General features: G+C 33.9%; 1 protein-coding gene across 1 annotated transcript; it reads left to right on the top strand.

Moving 5' to 3' along the window:
* The first annotated feature begins 12,614 nt into the window (after positions 1-12,614).
* Positions 12,615-15,554, top strand: LOC133780354 (transcription factor LAF1-like). Its single transcript, XM_062220147.1, has 3 exons — positions 12,615-12,981; positions 14,033-14,162; positions 14,818-15,554. Exons 1-3 carry the CDS (start codon positions 12,846-12,848, stop codon positions 15,518-15,520), a joined length of 969 nt encoding a protein of 322 aa, XP_062076131.1. The 5' UTR covers positions 12,615-12,845; the 3' UTR covers positions 15,521-15,554.
* Positions 15,555-15,898: the final 344 nt, after the last annotated feature.

Below are 15,898 nucleotides of genomic sequence, written 5' to 3'. Positions count from 1 at the left end.
TCTTGAGCTTGTGGGCAGAAAGTCTTGTGACAATTGGTATTGTTCATGGATTTGATATGTTTATGATATCGGATGTGAGGGCTGGAGTTTGTGCAGGGAGGTGCAAGGAACTCTTAGCCAGTGTGGTGGATACCACTTAGATTGCGTTAGTGAGATCAGGACAGACTGGATTAGTCTGTGGGGTTTTAAATGTGTTTCCAGGTGGTCTGCCAGGCCTTCTTTTTATTAAAAAAAGATTAGGATGGTGATTGGTTTAGTACCAGAGATGGAATCAGATATAAACACTGTTTCGAGTGGCTCAGTGGGGTTATAAGAATTAAAGAGTTAGTTGTTGAGTAAGATGGAACCCTTTAAGATGATCTTGGATCTGGTTAAAACCAGTTAGAGATCAGAGAGAAGAAAATTATGTAAAAGGTTGTGCTGGTATCAGATTAGAGCACTGTGAGTGCCGAATATATCTTGGGAATTGGTTTGATGTTAAGTGTTTGTGAACCAGATAAATAGTGTATTCAAGGGTAGCCTTGAATGGGATTTATAATCGTCTTAGACGATGGTATAGTGGTGTTTTCTCTGCGGAGAATTGCCAAGAGTGAAGAGTGCCTTGGGGACAGGAGTGTCCATGGATAGTGAAGATATTTCAGGTGCCTTGGGGAGAAGCGCTGGGTCTTTATAGACCAGGATCAGTTAGTGGGTTGTTATGAGACCCTAGTGATGGAGAAAAGTGATTGCCTATCCAACATGTTGATTAGAGAATTTGACCAGGACTGGGTAGAGTTTCTGGCGGGCCAGGTGGCCAGTTTATTGTTTGAGATTATTATCTCAAGGAAGGTAAAAGAAAATATGGTTAAGTGAGCCACAGACGGGCAAGATTGAATGGAAAGCTTTAGCTGTATTAGCTAAAGGTTGTATAGTGACAGACATGAATTTATGGTGATGTGGAGATCGGACTTGGGATCTGATGGACATTGAGATTAACTGAGAGATTTTGGATGAATCTCATGCCATTCTTCTGTTCGTTTCATTCAGGCATCGTGAAAGGGTAACACAACATGGAAATTTTATAGTGATGGCCTGAGATGAAGAGACATATATCGAGGCATGTGCAAAGCTCTTACCTGTTAGCAGGTCGAAATAGTATATCAGGAAACAACAAGGCCATTACAGCCTTTGGGTATTTCCTAGTGGTAATAAGAGAGCATCGCGATGAGTTTCGCGGTGGGATTCCCAGATTGATGGATCGGTATGAAATGGGCATTAAGTCATTGTGGACTGGTAGTCCAAGTGAGTTTATTTTATCAATAAGGATAGGTGAATAGTACAGCTGATCAATATTTGAGTCTCCTTGTGAGAAGGATAGAGAGCCTTCGTGAACTCAAGGTCAATCTTATCAGATGAAAACTTTATTGTGACTTCCAGGTTCTGGAAGGGTTAGGAAGGCGATGAGTATATAAATGGAACTCGGTATAATTTATTACTCTCAGACTGATGGTAAATCAGAGAGAGAGAGTTATCTAATTATTATTGGAGGAACATCTTATAAGATAAGTGAGGAAATATATATATATATGTTTGGATCCTGAGGTGGTTCAGGGATTTATGAGGTTGCTGGAGCTTAAATTTTGGTTGCTCAATTCTTAGAATAGACAGAACAATATTATTGAACTAAAAAGTAGGAATGTGGAATTCCAGGTAGGAGAATGTATTTTCTCTAAGGTATCACTATGGGAAAAGGAGTGAGGAATTAAGACAGGTTAAACCCTAGTTTGTTTCAGCAGTTGGATCCTGAATGGGTCTGAATAGGGTGACTCAGAATCAGTTTTACTTTTGGCACTGGCAGTTGTATACAGTGAGTTATGTGCTTCCATGCAGTGGGCATGGGCCGAAGGAACTTATGAGTTGAGTTATGAGAATCTGAAGGTTAGGTTAGGTATTCCAGTAAGGAATAGCCAGTTCAGATTGTGACATAATTAGTGAGGTTCTGTTAAACAGAAGGTACCTTGGGTTAAGGTAAGGCTATGGAGATGGTAAGGTCGAGGAAGCGACCCAGAGAATTGAGAATTTATGACAAGTGAGTGGAATCCTGATTCCGAGCTGTTGAGTAAATTTCGATGACGAAATTTCTGTAAGGAGGGGATAGTTGTAATGCCCCAAATTTCCTAATAAGGTTCAGGACCTTGATTAGGAGGCCGGGAGGGCCATAATTGATTTATTATAGTATTTAATGATTATATGCATGTTTATGTGAATTATATTATTATACGATGGTGGATGCATGCATACGGGAGTATTTATTATTAAAAGGGTATTTTGGTAATTTGACCGCTGTGGGCGTAAATGTGTATTTTGGGTGCATGATTGTGATTAATTAATATAGCCACATTATAAGGTGGATTGGTTCGAGCTATTCGGCATGAGACGATCATGAGATGTAAGTGTTCGGTCTAGTCATAACGGGTTTAAGTCCGGGGCTCCGGTGAGTCTCGGGGTGAATTTAATGATTAGAGCATTACCGGGAATTAAAGGGTAATGGGATATGATTTATTGGTATTTGGGAATATTGTGAATAGCGGGAATTGGAGAGCGTTAATTATAATTAACGAGATAGGCGGGAAAGGACGGTTTTACCCTTGGAAGCTTTTAGAGGGATTTATTTGGCTTAAGGGCATTATGGTCTTTTGACCTTAAGAATTTATATCAGCCTAAGGGAGTTTTAGAAGGCTGTGGAAACAGAATAAAACAGAGCCATTCTCATCCTGTCTTCCTTTCTCTCCCGTACAAACTCTCCACCATTTTTCTTCCAAATTTTGAGAGCCATCTTGAGGTATTGAGCTAGGAAATCAAAGGTGGCAGCTAGGGAACTTGTTTCAGCCATTAAAGGGGATTCAAAACCGTGTTTGAGGTGAGTTCCAGTTATGAATTTAATGGTGTGCTCTGTTTTTAAGCTTTGGTTTTCAGCTTGTGAATCTCTTGTAGAAAGCTTGGATTAATAGAAGTTTGGGTGATGTTTTCTTTGGGTTTTGATGTGGGAGAGTGGTAGAGGATGTTTGGTGGTTGAATTGGGTGTTAGGTTGAGATTTGGGACAGGTTTGAAGGGCTTGGTTCCAAGGGAAAACACAGGGGAGGCGAGCTGGTACGTGCTGAGTTTTTAGCAAAACTGGGTATTGAGCCGCGGCATGGCTGTGGGGCGCCGCGGCTCAAGGCGTCTGGCAGAGGGGGTTGCCTCTGTCTAGGGGGCGCACCGCGGCGTAGCTCGGGCGGGCCGCAGCCCTTAGTGACCTTTTTGACCAAATTGGTATTTTAAGCTTGGGGATTCAAGCCTTAGGCCTCGGGGTTGTACCTAGTACCCGGTTAAGTGGGGATTGATGTCCCGGAGGCTAGATATTGGTTTGGGAACTTTTGTTGACCATTTTTATTGATGGTATCTTATATTTGGTTATTACTAGGTGACCGCTAAAGGACTAAAGGTTGATCGTTCTCAAGGGTTGTTCTTTTAATCGTTCTAGCTCGACCTTGAGGTAAGAAAACTGCACCCTATGTATATGTGACATGCATGACTATTATCGATGGATGTTGGCTGATTATTATGTATGGCATGCATGGATGTTATTGGTGCATGTTGGATTGCTGGATATATTGCATATGATGCATGAGAAACATGTGATTAGGACATGCTTTGTATACTGGGTATGATATCGTTCAGAGCTTGAGCCTCTGTGTTGTGCATGGTTCTAATTGTGCTAGTATCTGTTAAGTAAGCATGCTGAATACCTTGTTTATGGATATTGGACATGTGATATATGTTTGGTGGCATGGCTTACCTGTGTATGGCGCTGACTTATTAGTCAGAATCGACAATGGTGTCAGATCCGTCTGTGAAGCTGTGACTTATTAGTTCAGTTCACCACGGGCTAAGCACTGGTCGTGTTTTACCGACCCAAGGGTCAGAAGTGGCAGTGCGTTGTGAACGCCGGGCCAAATAAAGATTAGATCTAATCGAGGTCGGCATTGAATGACTCATATGGGGTATTAATGCTGGACCGACCGGAAGGTCAATGAAAACTATAAGCGCTTGCCTGGTCTAAGACCAGATGAACATCAGCCAAGGTATATGACCCCGGTGACTGCTTGTCACAAGGCTGGGGGACGCTGTCCTTAGTTACGACTCTAGAGTCGAGAGGATGGTTATGTTGGTGACTAATCACCATGCACCTATCCTAATCAAGCTTATGAAGGAACCACTTATCAGTTAAGCCCTGGTGATCCTATCGTCACATGGCATGGAGGAGCTAATTCCACTTTTGTGACTTTTTCTACAGTCACCTATCTATTTTGGACTGATAGTCCTGGATGGCTTTTGTGGTTGTTGTTGATATTATATCATGCTCTATTGTGTTTTCTTGCTAAGCTTCGGCTCACAGGTGCTATGTGGTGCAGGTAAAGGCAAGAGGAAGCTGAACCATCCTTGAGTTGGAGAGCTTAGGTGATGAGATGTACATATGCAGCTGCTCGTCCGACACGGACGAGGTTTAAAGTGGAACTAAGGTTTAACCCTGTTTTGCTGCTTAGAACGGCCTGTTGTAAATATTTTTCTGTAATAGACTCTGAAACTTTATTTTCGGGATCCCAATGTATATATTAAACGTTCTAGTGAGACGTTACCTCCTAACCAAGGTTTTTAATCCCTAAACCGCTAATCATACTTAGTTTACGATTTTGGCTAAATGACTCGGTTATCGAGTTTAGCACTGTTTACAAGGCACACCGTAACGGTCCCTGGAGTTTGGGGCGTTACACTTTCCATAACTCATAAGAGGTTTGTTTAGTACTAGGACGAAGATGCACTCTATTGCTAATGTAGCAAGATGTATTCACCGCTTCAACCCAAAGTCTCTTAGATAATTTCTTGGCATTTAACATAACCCAAGCCATCTCTTGAAGAGTTCTATTTTTCCTTTCCACAACCCCATTCTGTTGAGGAGTTTTCGGCGCTGAGAACTCATGAGCTATCCCTTCTTGGTTGCAAAAATCAGCAAAGATGTTGTTCTCAAATTCCTTGCCATGGTCACTTCTAAGACGAATCACTTTCTTAACCTTTCACCCTTTTCAGTTTGCAAAGAGAAGCACAGTCCCTTGAAATTTTCAAAAGAGTCAGATTTTTCTCTAAGAAATCTAACCCAAGAGAATCTAGTGTAATCATCCACGCACACCATAACATATCTTTCGCCACTCAAACTTTCTGTTTGCACAGGACCCATCAAATCAACATGAAGCAGCTCCAAAGTTGGGAAGTAACTAGAAATTTCAAGGGAGGATGACTACTTTTTACTTGTTTACCGAGTTGACAAGGACCACACACTTTGTCTTTCAATGGAGCCAAGTTAGGAACACCTTTAACCGCTTTTAATTTCACAAGTTTGCTAAGATCTCTATAATTCAGATGACCTAACTTGTAGTGCCACAATTCAGTTTCATCTGTCTTTGCCGCATTGCACACTAAGTTAGTGCTCAAGAGATAACAATTGTCATTAGATCTAATCCTTGTTAAGAAATGGATTCCAGATGTTGAAACAACAGTGCAGTCAGTCTTGGAGAAAAGAACTGTGCACCCTTCGTCACAAATTTGACTAACACTTATCAAGTTAGCCTTCAAACCTTCAACATAGAGTACATTTTCCAAAGGAGGTAAACCAAGTAAATGCAACTTCCCTCTTCCCATGATCCAACCTTTGCTCCCATCACCAAAGGTGACATATCCCTCAACATAAGACAAAAGATTAGTGAGAAGATGCTTGTTTCCAGTCATGTGGCGAGAACACCTGCTGTCAAAGTACCACTGGTCACTGTTACAAGCCAGTAGAGAAGTATGAACCACAAGAGCCTTAGTATGAGCATTCTTCGGTCTCCACTGTTTTCTTCCAACAAGAGAGACTTGAGGATTATCTTTAGAGATGTTTATAAGACGAGACAAGTAGAAATTCAACTTGTAACATCTTGGATGAATATGACCCTTTTTTCCATAGAAATGGCATATAGGAATAAATTTTGCTGCGGTTGGAGAATTTTTAGGAGTAGCAAGAAGTGAAGGGCGAATGGGAGGCACTTTTTGAGATGAACTTGGAAGATCTTTATTTTTGATAGCCAATGGTTGATTGAAACCAACTCCATGTTTCTCTCTAGCAAACTGACCGATTCCCATCATGTTGTCAAATAAATCTTGACCAATAGTGTATGTCTCAATGGTTTTATTAGCATAGTCCAGCTTCTCCTGCATTTCTTCTAGAGCAACCCTCTTCTCTTCAATGTCTAAAGTGAGAAAATCAACTTTTCCTAAGAAGTTTCTCCTTTCTTCTTCGAGTTCTCCCACTTTAATCTCTAGAATTTTAGCCCTCTTTATCACGCTAACCCACTGATTATACATTTGTTCATAGGCAGTTTGCTGGTCCAAGTCATCCTCATCACTACACACTCCATCTGAGTCAGTGTCTGAACATGGTGTTTCTAAAGTCTTAACAGTGAAAGCAACATAGTTTTCTTCCAAATCTGAACTATCCTCTTCTCCAGCCTTTTGATCCTCTTCACTGTCACTCCAGGTTGCTGCCAGAGCTCTCCCCTTTTTCTTCAAAGTGTTTTGCACACTCAGCCTGTATATGCTCGAAGCCTTCACACTCACGACATTGAATACCCTTTGGATTTTTCTTTTCTCCCATATGAGTAGTCTTTCAAGGAAAATTTGGTGGTTTTCTTGAGTTTTCTCTGAAATCATTGCTACCTTTTTTCATATTGTTCCCCAGAAACTTAGCATAATTTTTAGTGAGCAGTGCAATCTTCTCCTCATCTAAATTCTCAAGAGAATCTCCCACAAAAAGATTATCGACAACTTTGTGAGATAAAGCAACTCCACTAGAAACTCTTTTTTCTTTCTTTTCTTTAGACCACCTTTTCATAGTGAGTTCATAGTTCTGCAATGATCCAATTAGCTCATCCAAATCAAGGGTATCAACATCATGGTATTCCTCAATGGAAGTAACTTTTGACTTGAACTTCCTAGGGAGAGCTCTGAGCACCTTCCTTACAAGCTTGGAGTCTGAATAAGTTTCACCTAGAGCAAAATATTCATTAGTAATATAATCTAGCATGAAATTCAGTGATAGACTCATCATCTCTCATAGTTAAATTTTCAAATTCAGTAGTGAGAGATCTCAATCTAGATTTTTTGACATTTTTTGTTCCTTCATTTTTAGTTTGCAGCTTATCCCACGCATCCTTAGCTATTTCACAATTTTCTATAGCCTTCATTTGACTCACATAAATTGCATTAAATATAGCATGAACTCCTTTAGAGCTCCAATTAGCCTTTTCAATCTCAGTCGTAGTCCATTCTGACACACGGGCTTTTGTTTAGTGTCCTCACCATCCTTGATGGTAGGTGGAGTCCAGCCGCCAACCACGACACTCCAAACACGCTCATCCATAGCTTTGAGAAAAGCTCTCATTCGAGCTTTCCAACAAGCATAGTTGGTTCCATCAAGCATGGGGGTTCTAGTAGTAGACCCGCCTTCTTTGAAGCAATCCATCAATACAAACACAGCAGCAAAAATAACACACTCACACAACCCCTAAGGAACCAACTCACACGATAACTAGAGTAGAAGCAAATAAACTAACTAAAGACAAGCAAGGATCAATACACAAGCTCTGGTACCAAATGAAAGTTAGTTAACTACTGCTACTCAACTACTCAGTAAATTTTTCAACCAATTAATCAAATAAAAATCAGATTTAAATCATAATCAAGTGCAAGAATAATGAAAATGACACAATCATTTTTACATGGTTCAGCTATGATTTCTCACAACCTACTAGTCTAGAGGTGAAGCAAATTCGCTAAAATAATCAGAGTTATTACAAAGACAAATAATAAAAACACAAATTAAAACTCCTTTCTAATTTGGTTTACAATCAACAAACAACTCCCTATTTTGTCAAAGTCTTCAAGCAACCAGCCTCCCACTGGTTTTGAACGTTGCTGGACTCCCTCCAGCTGCTGGACTCCCTCCAGCTACTGCTCAAGCTCCCCTTGAGACTCATCTTGAAATCCCTTCAAGGTTTACACCAAAAAACTTGAGATAAATTGTGAGGAATCACCAAAACGCCATGGGCAATGAACAATGAAGCATCAAGAGCTTCAGACTTTTTACAGAGAGTGTTTCTTGGATAAGACATTTTTTAGCTGCTAAAAAAGATAAGGGAAACACGGAAAGAACAAATATATATACTAGGGCTACAACTAGAAAACCAGCTAAGCAAGTCATGTGCTGAAAATAGAAATCACGTGCTACTAGGCTTTCAGTGTTATAACATGAAAACAATATCTAAACATGAAAACAATGCAAGACAAAAATAACACTTACAATTTGTACCAATAATGATATAGGGATTTTGGGTTTGGGTATCCAATAGTACTCATTAGTATTTATCTTTTTTCTTAATGATATATATTACTATATTACATGTCCGGCCAATTAATCTGTATTATTAAGATGCATATATCCTACAAAACAACAATAATAATAATAATAATAATAAGTTTGTATTGGTTAATTAATCTATCTCTATTCTCTTTTATTAATAAACATTCCTTTGTTTAACATAATAGAACGATTTAGGGTAAAAAAAAATATGATTTGCTGGTCTATAAATGTACATATATAGTACGCATAGACAATCTCATATTATTTTCTTATAATGGTAGAACCAAATTATAACTACATGGAGAGTGACTGATAGGATATCGTTTTTATTAATAATACTCATCCCTAGCAAATAGTAATCCAGCGTCATTATCTATAGCTCTTTAAATAAATTATAATATTGTAAATTGCAACGTGCTTGAATTGAATTAATAATGCTGGTCTTGATCATTTATGTTAGTCTAATACGTTACTTATTCCAAATCAATTAATTTTAACTTAATTGGCATATTAATCAACTTGTTATTTTAATAAAAATATGAATATATATGTATACTTGAGAGCTAGGGTAAATTAAATAGACTATATATATACACATATTAGGGTTGTTTATTTTTTAGTTTTATCGTTCTCGCTTATAATACATAATAAGTTGGCTGTTGAGTAAATTTTGTCCTATACATGGGCTATCAATCATGACTTAATATATATGGAAGAGTCGTTAATGGTAATTATATTATAGGATGAACCTAACCTTAAGCACTTCAAAACAAATACCTATTTGAACAACTAGCTCAGTTCTGTCCAATAATATCATATGAATCATCAACATTGCGTGATCATGATGACTTAGTTTGTATATATATAGTGACAAAATGTTACCTAATTTAAAGTTTATATATAGTAGCGAATGCATTTATATTTTTGTAAATAAACAAATGAGTAGATGGGTAGACGAAAATGTTTGAATTGAAATGGTAGTGGCACTGTTCCCTTTCACAAACGTAAACAATTATAGTAGTGAAATAAATAATAAAGAGTTCATTATTTTTAAGAATCTTGGGTTTAGGTGGCCAAGAGATATAATTTACAATTGTGAAAAATATATATCCTTAAGTTTTAAACAAGAGACTTTAATTTGTTGGACTGAGTAAAACTGTTTCTTTCTTTTCTTTCTTTTTGGGGGAAGAAAATAATAATCATTATTAATTTGTTCTTAGCAAATAAGATCTTGGGGTTGACAAAACGACACTTATTTTTAAATTATACATGTACGACATGATCAATATTTAAATGTATATATATATGTATATATTGTATTCAATGGTAGTAGGCATGCGCGATTTGTACATGGAATATATATCTATATATACACAAAACAAATATATTTACATACAAAAATGGAAATTAAAGGCATGCGACTATATCAAATATCTTTTTTTTCATCAAAATAAAAATAATAATGATAATAAAAAGTAGTCCTTACAAATATAAAAATCGAAAATACAATCTGTCAAGAAATTCAGTGAGTGCACATTTCATACATATATTTAATTCATTTTTTTAGGACTCTATATATAGCTAATTGCGTAAAATAGTTGAAATGATAATTAGTTTGACACATTTTTCATAATGATTGGTAAATGAAATCCCATCAAAGCATCAAACAATGGGGCTCATTGATATCAATCAAGATCCCTTCTAAATAATACACAAGGGAGCACGTATAACTTGCCTCGTATTGTATTTATATAAATGTAATACATATATACTTATACATCGATTCCATTATATATATATACACCTGTCCCACTTTATTTTATGTTCTGCATTAATCCACGTAGTTCAAGCTGATTTGATGACCAAGATTACAAAATTAATCAAAATTGTTGTTACAAAATCAACTCAAAAATTATAGTTGAATTTGCTTCTAATCAATGTGATAATATATTGCTTGCAAAATCGAATTGTCGGTAGGACAAAAGTCCTTAACATTATATTATATTATTCTTTTAATTATGAGAAAAAAAATGCTACTTATTTATCTCTCTCTCTCTCTCTCTCTCTCTCTATATATATATATATATATATTTGTCCAAAAGCATTTCCTCATCTCTAAATAACTTGTTTTAAAAAGTAATAATATAGTGTGACTCAATAAAATGAAGAAAAAAAAATTGTGTATCTGGTTTTGATTAGATATAGATGTATAATAGCAACTGGGATATTGATCAATTTAGAGGAGTTCTTAATATGAAACCTTTCATTATCAGTAACAATATGATATTTCCCATGAAGTTTTGGTCTTCATTAAACTATTGAGCTTTACTGACTTAATAAATTGATGTGATGTACATATATTTACAAAGAAAGTCCTTCTTTTGTAAACCATCATGATATAGTGCATCTTCGTCATCTTGTTAAATATATTTGTTCAATTGACTGCTACAGTAACTATTTATATATGTGACAAAAACCCTAGCTTTCTTCGTTTCCTTGTCATAAAAAGTTATGACTCAATTTTGTTTGGCCTCCTTCTGCATGTCTTTTAAAACAATATATTTCTTCCATTTCAGCCAAAAGTATTAAACACGATGTGGAAGATTAATAAAAGTAGATTAAATAAATCCCATGAAGACCTCTAGTAAAGTTATGCAAATAAAAATTACTTATCTTTCAAAACTTCTTAAATAGAGTACCATATTCCATATAAGTGAAATTAATTCATAAGTACAGTCAATTCATTCATAATCAGAAACTTTTGTACAATTTAAAAAAAAAAAAGGAACATCCACATCTCATAAAATTATATATACACTCCCCAAATTAAATATATATCATTCTACTTAAAAATATAATTACTTATAATTACACCTCATATATTATGTATCTCAGGTATTAAATTACTCTCATTCATAAAAAGTTAAAAATAAAATTAGATTGTGTACCTCATTTATAAAAAAAAAAATTCTAAAGTCTTTTAAATGATAAATTTAAAATTCTCTTAATAAAATAAATATTTTAATAAAAATACTAAATATTTTTACAATCTTAAATATAAATTTGTGAAAAGGTGTTCAAAATATAATAATTTTATTTTATATTATATCGTTTTTTTCAATAAAGAAATTTTATTGTTGTGTTTTTGTTATATATTATGAATATAGTTTTGAAAGATTAGTAAGATTAAAAGAAAAAATTCAGATTTTAATATAAATATAAATTCAAATATTATAAAATATCATTATTATAATAATATATAATATATAATTTTAATTTTTATCATTTATATATATAAAGAAATTAGAATTATAGTTATCTTTTATCAAGAATAAATAAATTTCTTCTTTAATCATGAATGTGTGATTTGAATAATATTATGAATATTTTATACATTAAATAGTATAATTTATGATCTATAATGTTATCATATTTAAAAAAAAAAAAAAACCATAAATAATATTTAGATTTAATTTTTTTAATACGTTTATGTCATTCTTATATATATATATATATATATATATATATAATATTACTTATGTATTTAAAATTTATGTGAATCATAAAAACATATATTTAATAATTTTTTAAAATAAAACTAAGTAAATGTTCACTCACACATTGTTTACACATAGTATATGTTATATTTGTTTATTTATTTGTGATGTAAATATAACTACCGAAAACTATACATTGTATTATTGTAAGGAACAATTTAGGGTTGAAAAAGTACATTACATTTTTCCTTTCGAGTAGGGACAGCAGTATTTTCTCTAAACTTTCCCTTATCTCTATTATAATTAAAGTGTGTATATATATATATAGAGAGAGAGAGAGTTATTTCTTAATTACATATAGGTCATATGTGGACCAATCCTATTGGTTTTTGTGATCACTTCGCATATCAACCAGAACTTGTTGACATACAGTTAAAAGAAGGACCTATATATTAACTAACTAGGCTTATCCCAAAGTCAATTAGTGCACATTATTAACTCTCCAATCATAGGGCCAAACCTATTTTTGAAACTTTAATGGTTTTAATTTACTTGATATGTATGACATATGAAACACGAATAACCAATGAAAAAGTTAACACACATTTTTAAAATAAGGATAAAAGACAAAAGACAAAGAAAAACTTATATAATTATTTACCTTATTTTAATAATTTTTCCTTTTATAATGAGAAGACCTCAACTAATCATTGCTTAAATAAGTCCCAGAGACCCATTTGCGGTCGGCAGTCCATAAACCATAGCTTCTATCTTTCTCTCTTTCATGCTCTCTATCTTTCATTTCATTTGTATACTTGAAAGTTTTTAATTTTAAGAAAAGAAAAAGAGTTTGCATAATCTTTTTCAAGTTGGGAAAATGGGGTGCAAATCACAAGATAAGCCAAGGCCAAAGCATCGGAAAGGTCTTTGGTCACCTGAAGAAGACCTTAGGCTTCAAAACTATGTACTCAAACATGGCCATGGCTGCTGGAGCTCTGTTCCCATTAACGCAGGTCAGTTTTCCAGTCTATTACTTACTATTATTTATTTTATTACATGTAATTTTGTGTGTGTTTTTAGATACCAAGAAAGTTATAATTGTTTATGTAAAACTACATACACATTGTAATGATTCTGTCTAATGCACCAAGGCCTTTGATATTCTGGCTTTGTTTTTGAACTTGTTTGATCATATATTTCTTGAATTACTGACAAGCTAGGCATTGTTTAAGAGAGTGTGTTTTTTGTCACAATTAATGAGCCAAAGTGGTGCCTGAATTGTGTTTGACTTGATGCTATACTATATACAACTCAGAAGCTCTCTGTTTTCTCACTTCTTTGACATGGAATTTTGGGTTTTCTTTAATATTGTTAAGATCAATACTTAAAATTCAGTATTATTAGTGGGGTGATTGAAGAAATTATACCCATTTGAATTGAACATTTTAGCTGGCTAGATGTTTTTGATATATTTTCTTGTATTTATAATGGTTCAAATTGGGTTTTGAGTTAATTGAAAACTAGTTAATTTGAATTCATGTTCAATCTATTAGTCTTACTATGTCATTCGTCATCAATTAGTTAGTATTGTACAAATTATGATATGATAAATAATGATTAAAGACCATTTTTCTAAGTATATATAATATGTGGTGTATAAATTATTTGACATGATTAGTGTGTTAATTAAAGTTCTAAATTTCTTATTGTCCCAGTTATAAGACACATCATTTTTATTTATTATTCTTGGAGAGATTTTTTATTAGGAATTTTATTAATCAAAATTACTTTAAAGTCCAAATAAAGAACCTTTATGTATCATTTATAGTACTTTATGGTAATATTTATACATTAATTCATTTAATTAAAAAGAGTTGGTGGATGGCATCTTCAGTCAACAGCAACAGAATTTTCGATAACGGATATTTTAAGTGAAATCGATTGACAATGACTTTGATTCAAATATGACTTAATATGCTAGTACTCATCATCAGTTATTATTATTATTATTATTTGCTCTCTTAATTTTATATTAAAATTTTTAAAGTACTATTTTATGTGTAGGTTTACAAAGGAATGGAAAAAGCTGCAGACTAAGGTGGATTAATTATTTAAGGCCAGGGTTAAAAAGAGGGACATTTAGCAAACATGAGGAAGAGACCATCTTAACCCTTCATCATATGTTGGGGAACAAGTAAGCAATAACAACAAAAAAAAAAAACTTTTTATTTTTCTAATTTTTACTTTTAATGGCTATTTTTCCACAGCTTCTAGATGATTATGAATGGTAAAACAACAAGCCTTTTATTATCTTTTTTTATGGGTCAATTGAATATGAACACAGGAAAAAATATAATTGTCCAGTAGCTATCTAAGGCAAGTTTTAAAATCATAACATTCATATTAATTGTCCAATCAATTTAAAGGTTGACACTAAAAAAATAAATGATATGCTTTATTTGCAGCTTGATTAAATCCAAGGTCTTGACTTTGTGACAGAGAGGAGCATTAGATTTTAATGATACAATTGTAGTTTAATAAATCAAACCCTAATTAAAAAAAGAATCAAGATCTGTTCATTTGGAACCAAATCAGCTATTTTAATATTTTTATGAATTAAAAGTTTCCAATTTGATGTATTTTCTCACTTATAGTAGTATTATAATACTACCCTATATTTTGTGTAATATATATTAGGCTGACATCACCAAAATATTAAAATAAATCAAAAACATTTGACTTACATCAAATTATTCTTCCAACTAGTAATAATAATTATATTTAAAGCAACTAGAATTAATTATTACAAAAGGGTAGGGAATTAATCAATTTATATTTTGAATGAACAGGTGGTCTCAAATTGCACAACACTTGCCAGGAAGAACAGATAATGAGATAAAGAACTATTGGCATTCATATTTGAAGAAGAGAGTGGCTAAAGCTGAAGAAGAAATGTTAACTGAACAGACTAAAACTCAGTGCACCACTTCAAGCTCAGAGTCTTCACCTTCTTCAGACAAGAATAGTAATCGAATTCCAAGCTATGAATCATTGGACCAAATGGTGGAAAAATCTCTACTTCACAATGATCAATCTGTATTTAATCCAAATCTTTATAGTGACTTCTCTAAAGACCATCACCATCAACAACAGCCAAAAATTAGCTCACTACCAAAGCTTCTATTTGCCGAGTGGCTTTCAATAGACCAAGTTAATAATAATAACATCAATATTAATAATCATAATGGTCCAAACTCAGCCAATATGGTCCAGCCAATGGTTCCAAGAGAAAGTTTTGGTCATAGTTTGAGTTTCCAAGATGGAATGGGACATGGTATTTTGCTAAATGAAGGCATATTTGGAGGTGACCATTTTTCAAATGGGCTTAGCCAGGTTTCAGATTCTGACTTGCTTCACTCAGAATTTAAGTTTGAGGATCAAATTTCAGGAAGTGGGTTTGGTCATGACTTAATCTCTGGGATTAGTGATGATGTATGCATCAACATTCATGATTTCAGTATGCACAGTGATGCACTGTATTCATTTAATTGATAAATTGGAGGGTGCATATGTTTCCCCAAGGCTATACATGAAACTGTACTGAGAGGAAGAATAACCTCTAATTGAAATTCTGTTTATAACAGTAATTAAATAAGGCCATTTCCAAATTCACTGATCTCAATTTGGCCATTAGGATAGCTATAGTCTTTGAGTTTAATTAGTGGTTATTCTTCCATTACTCTTTCTTTGATTGTTTGTTATTTTTAATTTTTCTGTATATGAACAAGTCTATCATGTATTGATTTCTTCTGTGTCTTTTCTCTTCACTTTTATTTTATTTTTAATTGTGATATATTATATAAGAAATCATTATAAAATCACAACCTTGGAATAAAAATACCAAGAGGGTTAGAATACAAGCAAAACAAA

This window comes from Humulus lupulus, chromosome 5 (assembly GCF_963169125.1).
Source record: "Humulus lupulus chromosome 5, drHumLupu1.1, whole genome shotgun sequence".
NCBI lineage: Eukaryota > Viridiplantae > Streptophyta > Magnoliopsida > Rosales > Cannabaceae > Humulus > Humulus lupulus.
The sequence above is the reverse complement of the archived record's forward strand: the minus strand, read 5'-3'. Positions and strand labels throughout refer to the sequence as shown.

What these genes read in the sequence shown, in the direction of transcription:
- LOC133780354 (XM_062220147.1), top strand. Translation starts at nt 12,846, where the DNA reads ATGGGGTGCAAATCACAAGATAAGCCAAGGCCAAAGCATCGGAAAGGT. An exon ending in CTCTGTTCCCATTAACGCAG is followed by an intron (nt 12,982 to 14,032) that starts GTCAGTTTTCCA and finishes TTTTATGTGTAG; the next exon opens with GTTTACAAAGGAATGGAAAA. An exon ending in CATCATATGTTGGGGAACAA is followed by an intron (nt 14,163 to 14,817) that starts GTAAGCAATAAC and finishes TTGAATGAACAG; the next exon opens with GTGGTCTCAAATTGCACAAC.